This window comes from Clytia hemisphaerica, unplaced genomic scaffold (genome assembly GCF_902728285.1).
Source record: "Clytia hemisphaerica strain Z4C2 unplaced genomic scaffold, Clytia hemisphaerica genome assembly, whole genome shotgun sequence".
NCBI classification, from domain to species: domain Eukaryota; kingdom Metazoa; phylum Cnidaria; class Hydrozoa; order Leptothecata; family Clytiidae; genus Clytia; species Clytia hemisphaerica.
In genome coordinates, this window is record NW_027104166.1 from 1,028,574 (window position 1) to 1,050,272 (window position 21,699).

General features: G+C 34.7%; 4 protein-coding genes across 4 annotated transcripts in view; 2 read left to right on the forward strand and 2 right to left on the reverse strand.

Annotated features, from left to right (window-relative positions):
- Positions 1 to 281: 281 nt before the first annotated feature.
- Positions 282 to 4,013, forward strand: LOC136814241 (PIH1 domain-containing protein 1-like). Its single transcript, XM_067070757.1, has 5 exons — positions 282 to 682; positions 989 to 1,249; positions 2,475 to 2,641; positions 2,788 to 2,931; positions 3,555 to 4,013. Exons 1-5 carry the CDS (start codon positions 340 to 342, stop codon positions 3,591 to 3,593), a joined length of 954 nt encoding a protein of 317 aa, XP_066926858.1. The 5' UTR covers positions 282 to 339; the 3' UTR covers positions 3,594 to 4,013.
- A 695-nt stretch (positions 4,014 to 4,708) lies between these two features.
- LOC136814243 (ATP-binding cassette sub-family C member 4-like) overlaps positions 4,709 to 21,699 on the forward strand; it is a 60,026-nt gene continuing 43,035 nt past the window's right edge. Inside the window, exons 1-2 of the mRNA XM_067070759.1 lie at positions 4,709 to 4,890; positions 5,582 to 5,686. The gene's annotated coding sequence lies outside the window, so the exon portion shown is untranslated. The remainder of the gene's footprint in view (positions 4,891 to 5,581; positions 5,687 to 21,699) is intronic.
- On the reverse strand, positions 5,718 to 10,573 carry LOC136814244 (uncharacterized). The gene is made up of 6 exons (XM_067070761.1): positions 9,910 to 10,573; positions 9,204 to 9,423; positions 8,466 to 8,613; positions 6,968 to 7,020; positions 6,367 to 6,539; positions 5,718 to 5,868 (listed from the first exon to the last, which is right to left on the reverse strand). Exons 1-6 carry the CDS (start codon positions 10,520 to 10,522, stop codon positions 5,783 to 5,785), a joined length of 1,293 nt encoding a protein of 430 aa, XP_066926862.1. The 5' UTR covers positions 10,523 to 10,573; the 3' UTR covers positions 5,718 to 5,782.
- Positions 10,700 to 19,843, reverse strand: LOC136814245 (PGA biosynthesis protein CapA-like). Its single transcript, XM_067070762.1, has 8 exons — positions 19,649 to 19,843; positions 18,845 to 18,951; positions 18,265 to 18,469; positions 17,393 to 17,586; positions 16,592 to 16,756; positions 15,459 to 15,683; positions 12,406 to 12,518; positions 10,700 to 11,397 (listed from the first exon to the last, which is right to left on the reverse strand). Exons 1-8 carry the CDS (start codon positions 19,686 to 19,688, stop codon positions 11,217 to 11,219), a joined length of 1,230 nt encoding a protein of 409 aa, XP_066926863.1. The 5' UTR covers positions 19,689 to 19,843; the 3' UTR covers positions 10,700 to 11,216.

Genomic DNA, 21,699 nt, shown 5'->3' on the forward strand with positions numbered 1-21,699 from the left:
AAACATTTTGCTTTTTAATTCTCTCGTAAAAAGTCATAGTTGACTCGGGTTGACTTTCCCTTTATAGTGTACAATTTTAAACTGAGACATCGTTAATACAAATCTATTTTTGATACCAGTGACAGTGACACTCTGCAGATCCCTCGTTTTCTCTCTCCTACCATCTTAACACATCATAACAGAAGCAAGTGTTTGATTTTGTCAAAACTGATTCTAAAAGCTGCTCGAGCTGTAAAACAAATGACATGATTGAAATTATTACTCTATTTCAATTTTTTTAGCCATGAAACTTAATACACAAATACAAAGGGATATAACTAGCTGAAATAATACAATAACATGGCAGATTCTGAAGTATTATCTGGTGGTTTTGACGAAGGCTCCAAACTCTTCAAATCACTTCTGGTGGATACAAAAAGTGATCTTGATAAAGCATATGAGAGTTATCAGAAAGGACCTGAAGCAAATTTAGTTGCACCAAAACCTGGATGGTGTATCAAGACTTGGAAAACAGATGGAGAGAAGGTTTTCATGAACGTTTGTACCTCAGATATGGTGCTGAAACCCAAAGATTTGAGTGAAGATGAGGTCAGAAAGATAGTGGAATCTGAAGACCCAACAAAGTTTCGTATTCCAATGGGAATCGGTGAAGCACATAAAGAACATGAAAATTCTGGCAAAGGTTTGAGATTTGTTGTTGAAAGTCACTCATGATTTATATTTGATTTAGAACAATAGAAGGTTATTTTTTATCCTAAAAAAGAATTAATTCGATTTTAGAGAATTCATTCATTTTAAAAATTACCCAGCACTCATCAACATTAAAACCAGTTACTTCAGCTAATTACTTCTTCAACAAAAAAACTCTGAATCCAAACAGCTTGTAGATGACACTCATTCGTTTTAAGGAAGGCAATTAAATGTTTGACCTATAAATTACGACTCAGCTAGACTCAATTTAAGATGCGATCATTTTACTTCCTTGTAGAAGTCGATGTATACGACATTGTCATCCATCCTGAATTTTTCACCAAGTGCCAACAACAGTCTTTCTTCAAAGAATTCTTTATCATGCTCATCTTTGATGGACTGGAAGCAAAATACGAGTTGAACTTGAATCGGGAATACAAAATCTTGAAGAACAGGAAAGCCATGGGTACTTTACAAATGCAGACTGTCCGTAGTAAAAGTAAACCGGTTATCATGGAAATGGACCCAGTCATGGCTGAACTTGAACAAGAACAGTTAGGTATGTTTTGATGTTTTATGAACCATAAATTTCTGACGTGATGTACATTTTAGAGTTAGAAACGATCTATAAAGGAAAGAGGTCGAATCGTATTTATTTTACTTATAATATAAAGTGCTTTCAAACGTTCATTCTATTTGAAGTCAATTTTGCTAGGGAGTCTGCTCCTAAGGCCGGGGGTAACTGGAAATAATGATCTAAAGAGGAAAGAACCCAATTTTTGAAGTCATTTTAAACGAAAACGTTTGATATAAACAACGGTTAGAGCGTATAATTCTAAGTAAAAGTATACTGCAATAAGTCCCTTACTCCAAATACTGTACAAAATAATACAAGGGTACTTGGAAGTTTGAAATAATGCCAGTTCGCTTAAGGGTTGAAATGACAATATTTAGGTTAATTAGGGTTATTTAAAATATTCGATGAAAGAACGGGAAAATCTCGTCGATGGGCTAATCTAGGCTATAGAGAACTGTGTGGTGCATGGGGAATGGTCAGGAGACCAGTACAGTAGATTAACGTTTAGACGATATTACATTGGGGTAATTACTAAGCATAAATACTAGAAGAAAACTTTTGAAGAAAACTATAAAAAGTAGTGTCTTTTACATGAAAATGTATATGATTTGGCATGGCTTATAAGTAGGTCCTAGGTCCCCCCCTAAGAATTTAGGTGCCCCCTAGGATTTAGGTGGCCCCTATTGGAAAAATATTCTAGGTGGCCCCTAAAAGTTCAAAAATCGAAAAAAGCTAAAAATTGAAATCGTAGATATACTTTTAGAAAAACTTTCTTTTTTGTCAAGTGTAATTAAATACAACAGTTTTAAAAATAGCTACTTAAAGGCAAACAAAAGAAAATTCAGGTTAGGGTTAGGGTTAGGTTAGTTCATTATGTAAAAAATTAGGTCCCCCCTAGCTCAGTAGGTGGCCCCTGGCCAAAGACTATTTGTAGGTACCAGTTGCCCTGAGACCTTTTAACCCCCCACCTGCGAGCAGGGGGGTGAAGCCATGTTTGGTTTAAGCTTTTGTTTTTTTAATCGATATTAATCAGCTGAGAATCGTAAATTTCATTTAAGAATTTAGACACAGCTAGCCACCAAACAATAATATACCATGTCGAGGATTCTCCGGTATTGAATTATGTATGTTTGACCATTCAATGTAGATTCTCGAGATGACATTATAGTCAAAATTTTAACTTCTTTTCATTTGTTTTTTCCCAAAGATGAACAACGACAGAAGCAACAGATAATGAGTGAAGTGTCATCCACCAAATACACATCAACTCATCGAACACAACAAAAATATGTTGAACCAAAATTCACCATGATCAAAGAGCCTGATGAGGGTACACCAGAATTCCTGGTTTTTGAAATTTCACTTCCGAAACAGGTAATTCTTTCTCGATCCTAGTCTTTTTGTGATATGCAAATAGAGGTTTAATAAAAAAACTGGAAAAGGTGGCCACGTTGCATAACGGTTATATACGTAAGCAATTTTAAGTTCCTTGGTATCATAATAACATTTTAAAACTTTAGAATTCCTCAAAGAACGTTATACTAGACGTTGGTGAAGACTGTTTGATTCTCCACGCATCTGATGGTAACTACAAGATGGATTTGGACCTTCCATACAATGTGAACAACGATGAGACTGGTGCTCAATTCAACAAGAAAACCAAGGTATCTTAAAATTTTCTCATTCTATGTTTAAAATGAAAACCACAGAAATTACCATTCTGAGCTTTCGAATCTGGTCTTATACATATTGGCTATATGATAAACAATATTGGTTACATCCAACCAATATGGGAATTTCGATCTGGATTTTTCTGTTATCATTTGTATATTCTTTCCTAAAAGAAACACTTCTTGGAAGGATGTTTTGTTGAAAGCTGAGGTATAAAACATGCATCGAAGATGTTCCTATCAAAAGTTATGAAGGTTGAACGTTTTTTGATGACGTCATTTTAAGGGCTAAGTCGCGATATATGGTGTGTCTGAAACTGCCGTCCTTTTTCACGTCATTCTGAAAAGGACTGTCGTGCGTTTGAAAAAAGTGTTGACATACATTAAATATTTTCAGTTCATTACATTACACCCACCACTACCACTCTAAGCTACCCAAAAGGCCTAGAACGAAATTATAATAAATAATGGTTAAATTTCGTATTTGCTATTTTGTAAAATAATGAAATATGGAAAATGTCAAAGAAAGCCTTTGAACTTTTTAAGCCTGTTAAACAGTTTGAGTTTGACTTAACAAAACTCTATTTTATTCCGCTTTTGTATTTATTTGTTACTAGGTACTGACTGTCACACTACCAGTGTTGGTTAATTCTTGAAGACTTCAACGACTGGTTGATGTTATATCATTGTTGGTTGTTTTGGTGGATGAACAGAATCATCGCAATTCTTCAATCGAAGCAACGATTACGTTCCTCAAAGATTTTTCATGGTGGTTTTACTGTTTTGGAATTCGATTGATATATAATCTTCTTTCATGTCGGATAAAAAAGAGGGTATTTTTGAAAGTGACTCTATGAACATGGATTTTTCAACGCTCATTCGTTGATCTATTGTTTATTGTTGATTGATAACTTCCAGTGCTGGAAAGGAAAGTACAAGTGTTTTGTGGATATTAGGTAGTATAACCTATACGTTATTCTCGATTGTCAAATTTAAATATTTTCGTAACTGACTAAATCTCATACTGGTGTAACAAGACAACAACTGGCTTAAAATTACGCACTATCATAATTTTAAACGTTTTCTGTTTTTCTTATTGTTTTACTCGTTCCAAACTCCTTACTTTTTGAGGCAGAGCAATGACAATCCTAGTTTTTTCAAATCCTCATTTAGATTAACAAATATAAGAGTACTGATTGTTTGGTGCAGGTAAAGGTGTCATAGATAATCAATTTACATTTCAAATACTTAGACCTGGTTCCCTCTGACAACTAAATACAATTATTCCAATAAGAAACCTATTTTTATGGTCAAAACAACTTAGTTTTGCTTTCAAGGTAGCTGAGATATGATTTGGTTGTCATTTCAACACGAAGTTTTGTCTCGCTTTTCTTGTAATCTAGCTTGAGTATCCAGGCAATGAGAATTTTCTTCTGTACCGCCTAGTCTATCTAGACCTCAGGGTCCCATTCTTAGCTGCGCATAAAAAATAAGTTGACAAAATATTAAAGTTATTAGGCGGTAGTAACCCCCGGGGTACTAGGGTTGAGGGATGCTGAGTATGCACGTGTCGTAACTCCGAACCGTTACCCTTAGAGAGAATTTTCACAAAAATTTCTTCCATTTTCAAAAAAAATTCTCCAATTCTTTCAAAAGATTTTCTTACTTTCCCTCGGTAGTAGTATGTCTCTGGGTGCATCAAAAGATTTTATGTTTTGGTTTGTTTTTGATTCTTTTTGAGAAGACTTCTCAACAAAATCTTTCTTTTTTTAGAGTGAGAATATGAAAAATAATTTCTTAGAACTATTTGTCAACATTATATGTTGACATGGTAAGATGTTTTGGTATTCCAAGGCTCACGAACATACTAATCTTCGACTGAGGTTGGCCATGAAACCATTCAATCTTCCCGGCTTTTCGCAATAGTTTGTTATCGGGATCCATTCTCACAAGGTGAGTATAAATGTCCAACCCCTCTGCTAAAAGTGCCCCTTAACACTGAACCTTTGCGACTTATCTAATTTTAAAGTAATTTTTTTCACCACAAATATATTATGCAATATTGTCATAGTCGAGTTTTTAAAATGTGAATAAATATAATATTCTTATCTTTTACGTAATAATTGAAAATAAAATACAAGTTATCGATCCCAAAATAATTTGCAGGGGGGGGGGAAAATGGCCTGTAACTTTTGAATGCGAATCAGGGATTTGAAGAAGAAAGAAATCAACTTCATGGGGGGGTGATTATCCGCCGGACTTTCGAACTTTGGACCCTTACCGGGACTAAAAAGGAGAAAACAAAGGAAAATTTTGGGAACTTTACGACCCTTAGCGGGACTAATTTGACCAATTTTGACCAAATTTCGATCTTTCAGGGGGTAAAAAGTTGAAATTTTCCTATTTTTCCGACCCTTAGCGGGACTTTGGAAGTCCAAAAAAGGTAACCTTAAGGGCGGCACATACCGTACCCTCCATTTGCCTAAGTACCCCCCCCCCGGTTATCGATAAATAAAGAACTAACTTACAATTGCTACACGGTATTTCATGTTTTGGTGCAATCTTTTGGCAATGCAGTGTATTGTAGTTAAGAAATTTTTTTTAATTACACAATTGTTTTGAAATATTTTCTTGTCTTTTCAAGGGTGCTGGCTGTTCAACCATGGTGGATCAATTTTATCATTTCGTAAACATCATTCAAAGATGGAGCAACAATTAAAGAAAGAAACACCGAGACATACGTACACAGGTACATGAATTTTATGAATAGTTTTTCCAGATCGTTTTTAATTTTTACAGCTACAGCTATTAACAACTACTGTATGCGAAGGAACGTGTCCAGTCATTATTTTTCTTCATACGAAAGGTCATCAATAAATCCACTGAACGAGTCCCTGTTCGGATCTTCGTTAAAAATCATCTCAAAATCATCTGAAAATGAAAATAGAACTTATTTATTCCGAGATCATGCTCAATGGGCACTCTGTCAACATTTGGAATTAGATTTCTATCGAATTCAGGATCGTATCGAATACACGTTTTTTTTTATAAGGAACCTTAACTTTGCTCTGAGCCTGGAGTTCCTTATTTTTACAGAGAATTTCAGTCTCAAAGTTCCCTATCGAGTTCCTTACTACATAGGAAATTTTGAACTTTTTGCCCCTTGAAAGATCAAAATTTGGTCAAATTAGTCCCAATAAGGTACATTATTTTCAAATCCACTTATTCTCAGCCTGAGCAGTTCCTTAACAATTCCTTATTTTTGAACCATTTTCAGCCTCGAGTTCCTTATAAACGTGTTCCTTATAAAAAAAAAACGTGTAGTGGGAAGCCTCCTCTATCCGAAATCATCGTTCTCTAGAAACTTTGATAATTGCTCAAAAAATTAATAATCACTAACGTACAGAATCTTTGTAAACAAAACTTTACCTCCAACATTATTTGTGTAAAAGTTTGTTGTAAAACTTCGTGAACCTTGAATGCCTTCAATCGTTTGAACCTGACCATTATTAAGATAACATTTTATTTGATAGCTTTCCCATTGAAAAGGATCAAAATCAACTTCTGCAGTTCCAGACTTTTCAAACTGTTTAGTGCTCGTACTGAAATAAATGAAAATTTTTCGTTTCAATTATGTGGGCCTTATAAAAAACTTGTTTGACCTGAGGTTGTGGTGCTATTCAAACATGATAAGGGAGGTCGGGATTTAATTCCCGTGGTGCCGTGATTCACTTGACAAGTGGATATTCCTTCACCGGGTTAACACAGGCCATTTGAGTTACGAAAACTAATATCAAGTAGGACATGAGCGTGTGATGAAGTATGTCTGACATTGTATATGGAATATAATTTTTGCTGTTGTGAATTTTTTGAGGGTCAACGGTGTCCTAACCTGGATCAGGTAAATATTCTAGGATGGATCGTATTACCAATACGATCAATATCGGCAGGACTACATCAATCCTAACATTTTCAGTTTCCTGACACTAATTCTGACAAGATAAAAATAAAGCTGTTGTAAGCTACTTACATAACAAAAAACTTCAAGGAGTGTCCACCACCTAACTTGTCCTTCACCATTATCTTAGGAATAAAAATGGGAAAAAAAAAGTCAGTCTGTGATCCCAGCCGGAGGCGACCCGAAAGTTCCTTTTGCGATTGCTATCAACCCAAAGGTGAGGAGAGCGCCACTCTCTCCCGATACAAAATATTTGTCTTTTTTGAGTCTGCTAAATCACGTGCCTCACGTGCCCTAGTGCCTTAACTTTTTTACGCACCTTAACTTTTTTACGTGCCTCTAGTCCCCTAGTGCCGCAAGTGCCCTAACTTTTTCTCGTGCCCTAATTTTTTCACGTGTCCAATTTTTTTCGCGTGCTCTAAATTTTTCACATTTACTATTTTTTCAAGAAAAAATCCAAAATCCAAAATCACGTGAAAATTGGCAAAAATCACAAAAAATCACAGAAAAATCAAAAAAGTCTCGTGCAACTTTTCGGGAATGGTTTACCCCTTTTTCACGTGCCCTTAAATTTTCACGTGGCCTATTGTTTTTCCCGTGGCGTAAACAGGAGTTTAAAGTTTGTTCACGAAATTTTTCAAAAATATTCATTCAGTCAAAAGATGTTTATAGCCTGTTTTATTCTCTTTTTAGGGGTCAAGTAGAGGCAAACTTTGGATATCTTTTCATTGAATGAATATTTATGAAAATATGAAAATTTCTTTCACAGTGATGATGCTCTAAGATTGGAGTTTCATTCCTGTAAAAATGAAAATTAAAACTCAATTCTAAAAGAAGTTCATTTTTTTCTCCTTCATTTTCGTCTTCATTTTTGAAATTTTTCAAAACTATTTTTACTTCAAAATATTCCACTCATTAATATCTTTCCAACGTTATAAAATTTATTATGATTGAAGCAATCCTTAAAAGGTTATAGACAAAACAAAAAAGAGTGCACAATTGTTGTATTTTCGATAAACTTCCGAAAAACGTTTGATCAGCAACAATTAGTGCAATATTTTTAATCGATAATTGGTTTTTGGCTAATTTAGGGGTATCAGAAGTTTACTCGCTCTCGGGGTATACTTGTACACTTGTAGAGACGAATTTGTTATGTTTTTTCAATTCCCTTTTTTACGGTAGGGAAAAATCTTTGACATGTTAACATTAACATAACATTAACAACAAATAAAGCTTCGATCCCGAAATACCGATAAGAAAGACCTCTTATCGCTAAAAAAATTTAGGGGACGTGAAAATTTTAGGGGACGTGAAAATTTTAAGGCACTAGGGCACGTGAGGCACGTGATTTAGCAGACTCGTCCTTTTCCCCGCGCAAATAAATCTTCAATAATTTCCTCGAGACCAAAAGAACTGAGAATTGGATGAAATTTGATACGATGTTCCTTTTTGCCTTTTAGAATTTTTTTTTTTGACCTGGGAGACTGGTTTTGAATTCGGAAAATGAACAAGATTAGCTAAATCAATCAACGGATGAAATGATATATTGAGTAATGAAGATTCCGCCTACCTTAAAGCCTATATTTCCTGTATCTATAATTTTCCAATATTTGCTTGAATTCGCTTCATAATACGCTTCTGATTCTGATGCATTGATTCTGAACAATAATGAGAGTTTCAATTCTGTTTTGTTGTAGCAGTTTGTATGTGGTGAAAACCTACAAAAAAAAAGATTTTAAAATGTATATCAAGAAGGATTTTTGCAATTTAAGTAAGGTTTTCATCTGACTTTCAACGGGTTTTGGGTCTGGGGATAGCTCTGCACCAGAGTGTATCTCATGTTTATCGCTTTGAAGTACACTCTGTTCGGATTGTCTGTTTGACAAAAAAATTCCCATGCGGAGACCTCTGCGATGAAGTATGATTTATAAATAGCGACACTTTTCTTATCGTCTCCCGTCGTCATCATCTCAAAGTTTCATTTTTGCACTTGGTAGGTGTTTCTAGCATTTTAATTTTTGTTCTCGCAAATATAAACGCTCGTGAATCGCTGTGGTAAAAAAAAATAAAGAAATTTACTTTTGCGAAAAGGACCGAAATTTTCTAACCTCTTATAACCCCATAGAAACATCTGATACTGAACGAAATGTCTAAAGTTTTCTCGGTAGCACGTCGTGGCTTTATCAATAGAGACAAAGTTTGTAGACTTTACTATACTTTTAAGTATCTAAAAACAAGCTAAAATGACTTACAATGTGTAAAATATTTTCACACGAATAAATTTTGTTCGACACTAGATGGTACCTACTCTGTTAAACAGATATTGTAGTTTCCCAAATTCAATTTCTGGTCAATGATCATTTTCAAATTTTGATTCGATCTTTGAATAAACATCACATTGTTGCCACGGTCTGGATCATTGACAAATTCATAACTGGAATCCATAAAAGCAAAAATGTTTGGGTTGTTCACTTCATTTGCAAGTGGTCTCGTTGCAGAGTCAAAGCTGTATCTGAATACGTAGGTGTCTAGAAAAGAGTGTGAGTAGAGTAAGACTTGCAATTAGACTAGTCGCATTTGGTGGCCTAATATCAAGCCAGGTCAAAGTTGAGGGGTTTGGAATTGCTCTAAAGGCTTTAGATATAATCTGGCCCGACAACTAGTAAATTTCGAGCTTCTTGACTTTTTTTCTGCTTTTCTACAGAATTGATGTTGAAGATTTTCAATTTACAGGGAATAAAGCTCAAAAAATAGCAATCTCAGCTACAGTTGCCAAGTTCTATGATGGTGATAGTATATAATAACCCTTTTGGCAATTTTAATCAGGAATATCTTTTATTTATAGGATACTTATACTTATGCTATATATTATAGGAAGTACATTACTTTGAAACATAAAAAAATGGAGAGTACAAATTTCTAAGGATCTTCCAGGAAACAATACAGAGAAGTACTTATTTTTTGTTTTTCCGGAAAAAAGTTTTATTTGAAATTTACTTAGAATAGATTCTTACCTTGGTTGAAGTTTGAGTTAGTTGGTGTTGCCATTGATGTTTGTAACGCTGTTATCAAAGAAGGAGTTGGGATGATTTGTTGGCTCATTGTTTCGGAAGTTGTCTGGTGATTCATTGCTGAAGTAATCGATGCAATAGCTTGATTCAATACAGAGGTTGTTGGAGTCATCTGCAAATTTAAGTCAGTAGTTGTGGGAACAGTTTGTTGATAGCCGTTGGTAGATGTTGGAGTTATCTGATTATTTACCAGTGAAGAAATAGGAGGTTCTTGTTTATTTTCTGCACTGACTACAGTTTCTTCTTTACGAGGATCAATAATTTCCACATACCGCAATGGTGTATCGGTAACAGTACCTGACGGTTGGACAACTAAATGTGGTAAGGAATCTGTTGATTCTGCAACATTGTCCACACAGAGGCATTTTTTCTTATAATTTACAGCATGGAGATTGGTAATTTGGCATCTCAAAACGCACTGAGTTGGTGAAATCATCTCAAAGGTTTTCACTACGTTTTGCTCACTCACTGCAAAGATTTTCGTCTTGTAAAACCTTTCTGTTTGGATCAGTCCAATAAGAACCAAAATTAACAAAAATTTAAAACTATTATACATGGTTACGATGTAAAATCAATCTTCTCTCGTTAAGAATTATTCATTCGCCCTTCTAACTATCGTTGTCCTTAAAATTTAAGTAGATTTACGTTGTTAGTAGACAGTTTTGTGAATCTCAGCTTAAAAGAAAAAAAATGGGATGAACAGACGTCAATAAAATGTAACATTTATCCCGACTCTATTTTTATGATTCATTTTATTTTCCAATCATTTTCCAATTAAATATTTTGAATATCGTACCGGGATTATAAAAAGATTTGTAACACCTGAAAATCATAACATTATTTAGCATCAATACATTCTTATTAAAATTATATTTTAATCTAAATTCTCTTACGTGAACATTCACCTGCTAAACAATTTTTTCTCTCTTCTTTTCCCAGTTTGTACCAGTAATGCGCAATCAGAAATCAAGAGTCACTCTTTGGAAATAAATTGATTCAAATTATTTGACTGCTATACTCGTAAATTCGCTTAGACTGAATTTCCCGAGTCTTAAAAATCTCCACCCTCTACATGTTTTTATATAAGCATTACTTTATTTATCGGAGTTTTAAATTTTAATAAAACTGTCGTTAACTCTAGGCTCACGATTATTAGACTTAGAATAGCACTGAGTTTCTCTATAATAAAATAAAAGTTTTCTGTGAATGCTATTCTTGTTATTTGGACAAAATTACCATGAAAAGTTACATCAAGTCGATTCCAACTCTTTGTATATAGGTGACCCTGGTCTTGGAAAGTAACAGTTATTATCTGAAGGACCACAAACTTCTTGCCAATCATTTTCCTTCAATGCTTTTGGATATAAACAAAATGTTTTCCGGTCTACGTGTACACGAACTGGAAGGTAAAACGCTGTCTTGATTTCCGTTCTAAAGTGAAAGAAAACATAATAAGTATTGCCAATAAAATGTACCTAACCTGTGGATTAAACCAAAGTTTTTCAAAAGATTGTTAATTCATCGGAAGAATTGTCAGTCTTGATAGATTTTCTGTTCTCTACTTCAAGGATACAGCGGATTCAATTTGAGAAATGATTTATTTGTCCAGCGATAAATAAATACATGAATACTAGCCGTATGCGCAGCGTTGCACGCTGCCTTTCCCAACCCAGTGAATTACTATACATCTAAAAACTCTAACGGAAGAAAGATAGCTGCCAAATGATGATGCAATTCTCATTTTATGAAAGAATGCCTGAAAATTAAGTTCTTTGTTGATAACATTTTGGCAACTCATCTTTTTTGTCCTTGTGACTTTGAAAGACTTTCAATGTAACAAAAAGTTCTAAAGAGCATCTGAATAAGGATTCTTCAAAATGAAAAAGAAAACTCAATGTATGAAAAGAAGGTTGATTTTATTAACCCGTCCAGTTCCGAACTTCCTGTATAGAATATCAGACTTTGACATGCCAAAATTAGTCTAGTGGTAGAAAATCTGCTTTACTCTCGGGTACCTAATAGCCCCCCCCCCCCCCCCCTTATTAATTTTTCGAAAATTTTCCACCCAGGACATTCTTATTCCAATCCCCCCGCTTATTGATTTTTGGGAAAATGTTTTTGAAAGTTCCCTCTTTTGTCCTAATTCTGCTGTATTAGCCTCCTTTTCAAAAGCTTTCCACCCAGGACATTTTTATTCCAACCCCCCCCCCGGCTTATTAAGTTTTGAGATTTTTTCCAACCCCCCCCCCACTTATTCCAAACCCCCCGGCTATTAGGTACCCGAGAGTAGGTGAGAAAAGTTGATGGTTCAACGCCATGAAGAGGAGGCTTTGATGTAGAACTCTGTTAGATTTTCGAAAACTTTACACAAAAGTTGTAAACACACGAATTAGCGTATTAATATATAGATTTAAGACAAATCTAGTGATTTTAACTTACTTTGTAAATATAACTTTAAAAAGTTCAGTGAATCCTGCTGGACCACGTGATAACTTGGACTGTTTGATGGCTCGTGCGTGTATTGCTGCTTTGTTTGCTTTACCAGACAGACCCTGTAGTGGGAAAAAATGTTATATAGGTAGTTTATACCGTTCATTCATATGTTTCCTAGAACCACTTGAAAAATGAAAAAAGTTATGGCCTTTTTACGGCTATTAATTGGTGACGTTTGATTTCACGACCTAAAATCTTCGACGCATTTTGAGTCTTGAAAGTATGGAAAATTCTAAATTTATAAGGGAGAGAGCTTTAAGATAAAAGAGTTCAAAGCTTATAATTATTTGATTGTACTTTGCTCATAATCTGGTTCTGGGATGATAAGGAGCCTAATTATATGGTTGATTACATTTAGCTCAGATTTGTAAAGGACGAGCGGGGCGATAAATCCGTAATAGCCCCGCTTTTTTGTAATCGCCCTGATGTAAACAAAAATTTCTATTGGTTGAAAGGAAAGTATCGTACGATATTTTGATTGGTTAACAAAATATCGTACGAAATTTTTAAGCCAATCAAAATAAGAGTGTCAGTCGAATATTTTTTTATAGTTTCGAATGTTTTTATGTTTCGTTTTAAGATCAAGATTAAGTTTCGAAAAGAATAGCGATTGAGCGTTCTTCAATTCTTTTTTGACCATATAATTAACGCGGAATAACATGGTATTCTCGGGTGATTTTGGATTAATAACCCCAAAACTACGTTCGGGCTATTTTGAAATGTTTTCAATGAACCTCGGGGTTATTAATCCCAAATCACCCTCTAAACCATGTTATTACTAGTACTTATAGCCCTGCAATACAACTGTCAATCATTTTTAAGAAAACTGATTGGATGATTAATGTCACGTGGCCGGTCAATATTTCTCCATAGTGACCAATTATGAAATTGACATCATTAACATGTCAATCTATATTATAATACGCTTAAATCGGAACTCTCCCATTCTCGCATGAGGCTTTTTCGCTAGCGATTTTTAAATACACGGCAATTTTTTTCGCGCCTTTTTGATTGTATATTCAATTCTATTCGCCAAGTGCACTTCCATTCAAGAGAGCACATTTCTCCTTGATGGAGAAACACAACTGACTGTGCAATAGCACTATCAGCATAATTTATAGTTTTTAAAAAAAAAGTTTATGTCGGTTATGAAATAATTTTGATTCACATGGGAATACGTCGAAGATAAAATTTGAGTTTTCAAAAAGACATCATATTTATGATTACCCTTGAGATTAATAAAGCTCCGATGACATTTCCCTTCTATTTGATACTCTGATAAAAACATTTCAATTTAATGGACTTGACAATATGAGAAAAGTTGATGACTTATTCCCAATTCAATTATGAAATTTTTTAATCAATGTTTGCTATTTTTTGTTCTATTGAGATAGCAAAATGAAAACGCTTTTACTTACGCATTGAGTTTAATTGTTAAATAATTGTTGACTCTGTTAAAGGGACATTACAGTAGTAAAATGTAAACATTGCGCGAACCACGTGTCATTAAAAAGAACAATTAAAATCACGTGTCCAAAACAAACTTGTAAAACAATTGAACAATCAAAATTAGCCATATTTGGTTTGATTTTTTATTTTGACATGTGACATTTGTTTTGATTTTGTATCCGCTGCATACAGTTTGTTTACAAATTTCGCAAGTACTGTTATGTCCCTTTAAGAGGTATTGAAAAAAGGCACTTTTTATTCCACCGTAAAGCACTGTGGTCTTTGGAGTGATCGGTGTTGCCAAGTACCTCTAATACTGAATTTGAATTTCTATTTGTTTTTTATCTTCATCCTTGCGTGAGGAAAATAATAGTCTTTCCTCTCCCAAAACCCAAAAAAAAGCACGTTTAAAGTATGACCGATTTCTCGCGAGAAATTTTTAACTCAATTTTCACCAATATTTGCATGAGCATTATTTTTAGCGAGTCAAGAACATTATTGTTTGAATGTTTTCAACAAAAGAAATTATGACAAATTTATACAATTTAATAAGGAGAAGAAAAATCAAAATTCAACTAAAAATATTTTCACCATATTTTTTAATGTGCATTAATTTTAGTGTCCCCTTAAAAATTTTAAACATCAATTTTTACGAAAAAGGCCTAAATTTAAGAACATTTCTTCTTGCAAAATAAGTACATTTGTATACAAATCCCTACAAGTTTCTGAAAAATAGAAAAGCGAGCGAAGCGAGCGTATTAAAAGGAGTAAGAAGTCGTCTCGGACGACGCCGGGACGGCTAGTTACTTTTATTACTTTATTTTTGCAGGGCTATAAATGGATTATTAACCTCAGAAGCCTGTCTCTCTTGCAAAATATCGAAAAATCCATAAATAGTACCAAATTTCAGCCATTTATGACCATTTCGAGGTATGAAAGTTAATTCTACCGTGCTGTAATCAGTTTATTGCTTCAAATCTCATTTTCTCAATTTCTTGCCTTGAAAGCAAGAACATTACCTTCGTCAAATTTTTGTCGGGTGATTTCAAAGCGTTGTTTTCAATATTGCGGTTCAAAACACGCGTTCCCTCCAAACTGGCTGGTAATATAATTGTCAAAATATTTTGTTTTATTTCCTGCCTGCTAGTGACTAAGGCCCATTACTGATAACTATTCAACCTTTACTGAACTGTAGGCTCCTCTGTTTGTGAAAAGTGTACATTCTTTTAAATTCCTATATCGAATACTCTGAAATTAATGAAAGTATTATTTTGGTTTAATTTCCTCTACATCGTCTGCCTTTATTTTTTTTAGAAATATATTAACATGACTACTATGCGTTTGGCATCCTCTCAAAACAGTCTGTGGCTACTCACTGTTTTTGAATAATGCATGTGTCAATATAGTTAGTTATATTAATTTTAAATGTGTTTTTCAACTACAGCTTCATCCAAGATTGCCACGGCGACCTTTCGCTCACGCCTAATAACGGCTTTACATATATTTGCGATTTGTCGTCACATGCCGTCTGTAAAAAACATGATACTTACCCCCATAAAAGTGTAGTGTGGATGAAACACAAAATTTCCAAGACTGTAATGCACCAAGGTATCATTTATCCATTCGTGACCTTGCATTACGTGTGGATGGCTTCCAATGATTAAACCAACTCCCATCTTCTTAAGTTCTACCGCCATTTCTCTTTGTTCTTCGTTCGGTATAGCCATATACTCTTTACCCCAATGTAGAAAGGCAACAATGTGATCCACTTTAGGCTGAGGGGAGAAGAGCAACGAGATAATTTGTTTAAGTGTTACCCGCAACCATACTGTTGAAAAGTGGGAAGGTATTATCCATAGCAGTTCGGGAAATTGCATAGGTCCGCAACGTTGCGTAATTTCGCATATTTTGCGTTGTCATATTCCGCAGCACTGTGAAATTCCTCAGTTTTATCGCTGCATAATTTCGCAGCCATGGCGTATGGACCAAAACCGGCATCGGAGGGGTCCCAAAATAATGTGCATTTTGAAGAACAACCCAAAAGGAAACTTTTCACCCTAGCATTTTAATTTCCTACCTAGCGATTATTCACAATCATTCTTGGAAGAAATGCTACTTTGTTCAAATATGCCAGATTTTGCCTAATTTTGCTTCTATTTTCCATTGCAAAAAAAACGCAAAATTGTGGAATTTTGCAACGTTGCGGATCAATGCAATTTCCCGAACTGATAGATCGGTTATGAAGCCCAAAGGAATGGGAAGCTTTTAAGATTCATCAAACATAAAAAAAGTGAGAGCTTGATCGTGTTCTTTCTTAAGGATGAAAAGAGGTTATTTGTTAAACCTTTTCGGTGATTAGAAGGTTAGTTTAAAAGTTTATTTTTTAGAAGCATGATTTGGTCAAGCAGATCTTTATTAATACAGTTCAAACAAACGATCTCAACATCCTTAAAAACGTTGATTCTGGTCACTGGCCTGGGAAAACTTACCAAAGGGTGGCAATTTAGTTTGGCGGATGGCGGGAAAATTTAAATTTGGCATGAACTTAATTCCACCAAATTTTTTTCACGCCAAAATTGTTTTTGTGCTAGATCTAAGGTTTTCAATCTAATACAGTTCAAGGATTTTCTTTATCTGAAATTCCCTACCTTTTTTATGAAACCACTGTAGATTTGCTTATTACCTCTAGTTTATTAATATGTTCGATATCTGCACGAACAGTATAATTATCCAGTAGAGCTGCCCCAAAGCTGACACCTTCACGGTACTTCTTGCATTCACCATTGGTATCGCCACAGTACGCAAGAAACGCTATCCGAATCCCTTTCATGTCTTTGATTAGTGGCACCTGTTTAGTTAAAAGAAAAGGGGCAGGGCTCTATAATGAGGTTTCTTTAAGTGGATTTTCTCAGAAATGATTTATTTTTTGCGGGACTTATTTTCGGGAGCACACAAAATCAATATTTTGCAGGGATAAAATTTCGCAAATCAGCCTGTTTTTGACTTAAATTCTCCTATTATCTTAGCCCTCTTAGGCAAAAATGATGTTTCTGAATTTTACACAAGGATTATATTTCGCGAATTTGTCGAATCTGAAGAAATAAAATATAATACTCGCGTAAATTAATCTTCTTAAAGTACTAAGCATAATTGACAGGAAAAGAATGGTATATTGTGGAAACTTTCTTCAAACCTTTTCTACAGAAAATACTCCTCTGAATATAACTAATGAATAGTATATTTTCTGTACCCTGAGCAGCACGCTCTCCTTGTGAAAATGTCTTGAAGTTCTTCATTCTAGTTGTGAATGTAATTCATTTGGCAACGGCCCATGAAGATGTCATGGCTACCAATAGTTGTCGCCCTACTTTGATTTCTATATATTACCAGTTTACCTCTATTTATTTGACGGAAAATCAAGACAAAAATACCAAAAAATGCTAGAAATTTCCAACATGTTTCAGCCAGAGCCATTTTCAAGTACCTGTCTCTGGTATGGAGGTTCGGTTCCATTGGTCAAACCAATAACTTCGATCCCATTCCTCTGCAAAATCTCTTTTGTATTGAATGCTGCTTGACCACCATAATCTGTGATATGGTTGTTTGAGATTGTTGCTCCTTTAACACCAGCAGTTGTCAACGCGTTGATAGCTTCTTCCCATACCATGTTATGGATACCTTATTAAAATGTTATTGTAACTGTCATATTTTATTGTTAAGGCTAAAAGGTGCGATCACAGCGTGCGCACCTTTTAGCTTTAATCCTTTTTGCTTGGAAAAAGATTACGTCATAAAAATGTATCGCACGCTCAACACATTTCAACTTTTTTCAACCGTTACGTCAGAACGCGCCAATGGAATTGTTTCATTTTTCTTTTGACCAATAGTGTGGAAGCTTTGCTTGAAAAAGTGTGATTGCAGCGCGCGCAAGTGGAGACCGGCCTTTAAAGCCCTGTCATTAAATTCTATTGAGTTTTTTTATTTGTATACAGCTGGTGGATTTTTAAAAACTTGAAGGCATTTTCTACAAGTTATAATAACAGAGAGATCCTGAGGGATTTAGAGGTTGTTAGACCGCAGTGATTAGAACAGAAGAACCCTGGAGGTGGATTCGTTTCTTAAATCAATGATCGAAAATACTAATTTAATTTGGATGGATGGCGGGAAAATTTTAATTTGGTGGGAATCCGTCAAATTCTCAACCTGCCAGAATTTCTTCCCGTAAGGAATTTGTTTTGATGCTAGATCTAAGGTTACCAATCTAAAACAGTTCGAGGGCATCGGAAGTGCGGTTTTCTACTTTCTAAGTAGAAAGGACCAGGTACTGTGTCAGTGTTAAACAGAATTGGTAATTACCTTTGTTAGGGAATGCAGGATGTTCTGCCATTTCACGGTTAACGAATGGTGCTTCGACATTAACCAAATTATAATCAACACTTTGAAAATATTTTGTCAGATTCGATATCAATTCACTGTATGCACATGATGATGAATTGCCTTTTCTGATTGGTTTATCCATACTGATGTCTCCCGCAAATATGATTGACACTTCTTCGGCAGCCTGATGAGCAATTTGTTGAAATACATTTTTTAAAAACAAGTGACTACCCCTATGTCAGGCTCGCATTATACTTAGCATTCTATTGTTCTTAATCCATTAACTACCACGGTCCTTTTTTCTAAGTTTTCTATATATTTCTATATAGCCCATGCCCAATATACTTGAGGCATATTAGCACTTAAAGGGTTAAACAATAGAGTCATTTTTAAGGTACCAAAAACTGAGCCAGTATATGCTCATAAAAGCCATGCTTATAAAAAAGATGGGGTTTGATAACTTTTTTCGAAAGGAAAGTCCCTCCTAATTGCTGAATACATATACGACGTAAACGACGCTTTTTGAACGTTCATGACATTTGTGGTGACTGACTCTTACCTGATTCCCAACAACCGCTGTTCCATTTGTTTGATTTGTTCTGTTTTCTGTTTGCAATGTCACGTTGGTCGCTGGAAAGCTTGACAATGAACTGATCCAACAGACACCTAGCAAGATATTTTCAATCAAATGTAAACTCTTGAAAAATTATGTTTACAAGACTTTCAAACCCATAAAATCCTTGAAAATTGATGCAAAATGACCCTTGAAGCCTTGAAATGGGTCCTAAAATATGGGTGGCCACCATGATTGACAAATTTCGAGACATCGCCACTGAGTTAGTCCGGTAATAATATTTTTAGTACAGTTGAGTCTCCATAACTCGAACTTCTATAACTCGAACTTCTATAATTCAAATGTCTCCTTGACTCGAACAAGGTTGCTGGTCTCTTCAGTAAACAATGCCTTATAAATCGTTCACCATAACTTGAAATCTCCTTAAATAGAGCAAATTTATGTTCCCCGTGTGTTTTGGGACAAGCTGGAGTTTTTACAAGCTCTTATTTGATTTGGTTGGTCGTTAAGATGTTATAAAAGAATCTTATTACTTTTTCTAAAGAACGCGTCATCTCTATCACTTTAAATGACCAATTAGTGAAGTATCTTGTAAAAACTCCAGCTCATCCCTGTGTTTTCGAGTTATTGAGACTCCAACCACTATATATAAAAATTCAGCCTATTCCTCTTATATAGTGGTTTTGTGAAGATTAAATTTCTAATTTTGTGAATTTTCTCTTAACTTTTTCAGAACATTGTGTCTTCGAATCAAATGAAATTACGACCTGCTATAACGACCATTCTTACCTATAAACAGATAGAAGAGCACTATCTCATTTTTAGCCATGATGCATTTTTTGGTTTAGCTTTTCTTTGATGCAATATTCGGTGAATATTTTGATTAAGTCAGATTCCAATGAAAAAAACAATATAGTTGATGTACATAAACTAATTTTGCAAACCAGTACAGTATAGCTCGTCTAGAACTTTTCCAAATATTATGCTCAATTTTTTAAACAGAAAAAAAGTTTTCGGTTGATTATGTTTGCAAATTGAAAACAAAAAGAAAATGCATTATATATTCACAGTTTCATTGTGTGTATTGTATTTGTAATATCTGCGCCAATTTGTAACAGTTGCCTAGATTTGTATTACTTTTTGCGCCAATTTATAACACCTGCGCCAGTTTGTAATTTTCGAGCTGCGCAGAGATGTAATACTTCCCTGTGCAATTTTGTGATTTGGAATTTATTTTTTCTTCGCAGTCGCATTTCTAAAAAAAGACTAAGAAAAATTTTCTGATTAAGATGATACTAATGATAATGTAAAGCTTATGAGGATGGTTGTGATGAATGTGATAGAAGGGTTGATGGTTCTGGTAAAATAAAATTGGAGATGATGCTAATGCTTAAGATGAGCACATTTATTTCTAATAAGCATCAACTTTAAGAAACTTATCAATAACTTGATTTAACCCCTTAAGTGCCAATGTCGTATATATCAGACATTGGCTATGTAGGAGGGCGAAGCCCTCCTGTAATGCCTGGTTTGAGTTAAAAATCGTCATTTTTGGTCTGACTCGTAGTAATTGGATTGGGTTTCATGGTCAAGCATGCAAAAAAAAATCAAAAGTGAGTCTTTTCAGCGAGATTTTAAGCTAAAAATGCAAAAAAATGCAAAAATTTGACAAAAATCCACTTTTTTAAGACCTTATCGGAGTTTGCTACTTTTCTGAAAAAGTGATGCATTGTGGGATTGTTTCGAGTGTATTACAAAAGAAATCTCTTAGGAATTCCTCGAGGGAATTATATTGTAATACACTCGAAACGATCCCACGATGCATCGCTTTTTTAGAAAAATCAAAAACTCCGATAAGGTCTATTGAAGTTTTACAACTGGGTACCCGCACAGCGGGCATGACTGCTTTAATTTCCCTTAATGACCGTGGCACTTATAGGGTTAAGGAAAAATTTGCTTTTGGCGATTGCTTCTTTCAAAGCAATTAAGAAATTATGCGTAGGAGGAGTTAATCTATTATTTTTCTTATAACCACCAACTTTATAAGAAACCTATAAGCACCAAATTTATAAACTAAAAACTTAAAACTTAACCAGAGCAACGAAACTGAAATTTATAAAAGAAGCAGCCTTACAAGATGGATCTAAAACAATTAAACATATCCACAATTTACACCAAAGTTCATAAGAAAGTTTGTAATGAACTCGCCTTTATTCTATTATTTCACCGGTGTTTTAAGGAAGAAGATTAATCTTCACTAGCCGGTGAGAAGGATCACCTTAATTTCCCTTTATCTCCGCGAAATGTAGATCGGACCAATGAAGTATAAGCCCGAAGGGCTAGAAGTCAATCTCCTTGGTAGGATTTGGAGCGGCTCGCCTGGTTTTTACACAAATGACAGATTGAAACTAAAATTTACCGCTAAATTTCGAAAAAAATATTAATCGTAAACAAAGGAATTGCTAGATTCAATCTGTTGTCAAAAATGCAGCGCATTTTTTAAGGCTTCACTTTTTCTTGCCTGAGAAAAGGTTAGAGATTGAACTCTAGCCCTTCGGGCTTTAAACTCATTGGATCGGACCTTGCGGCCCTAGCAAAGTAAGCGAACTGTATTCTGATTTGAAAATTCAAACGGCTTGAAGAATGTTTCCAACTTTGAAGAAGACCACATATTTATAAAGTCTGAAGGGCTAGATAGAGTACTTTGGCTGAAAAGTATGTCGTGGTGTGGTTGGAATTCTAATTAGGTCACGTGACATTACAATCAGAAGGTTCGCGGATTTTCAAAAACAATATTTTTGCGATATTCACTTTTTTTTTCTTACAAAAGCTTGAAACAC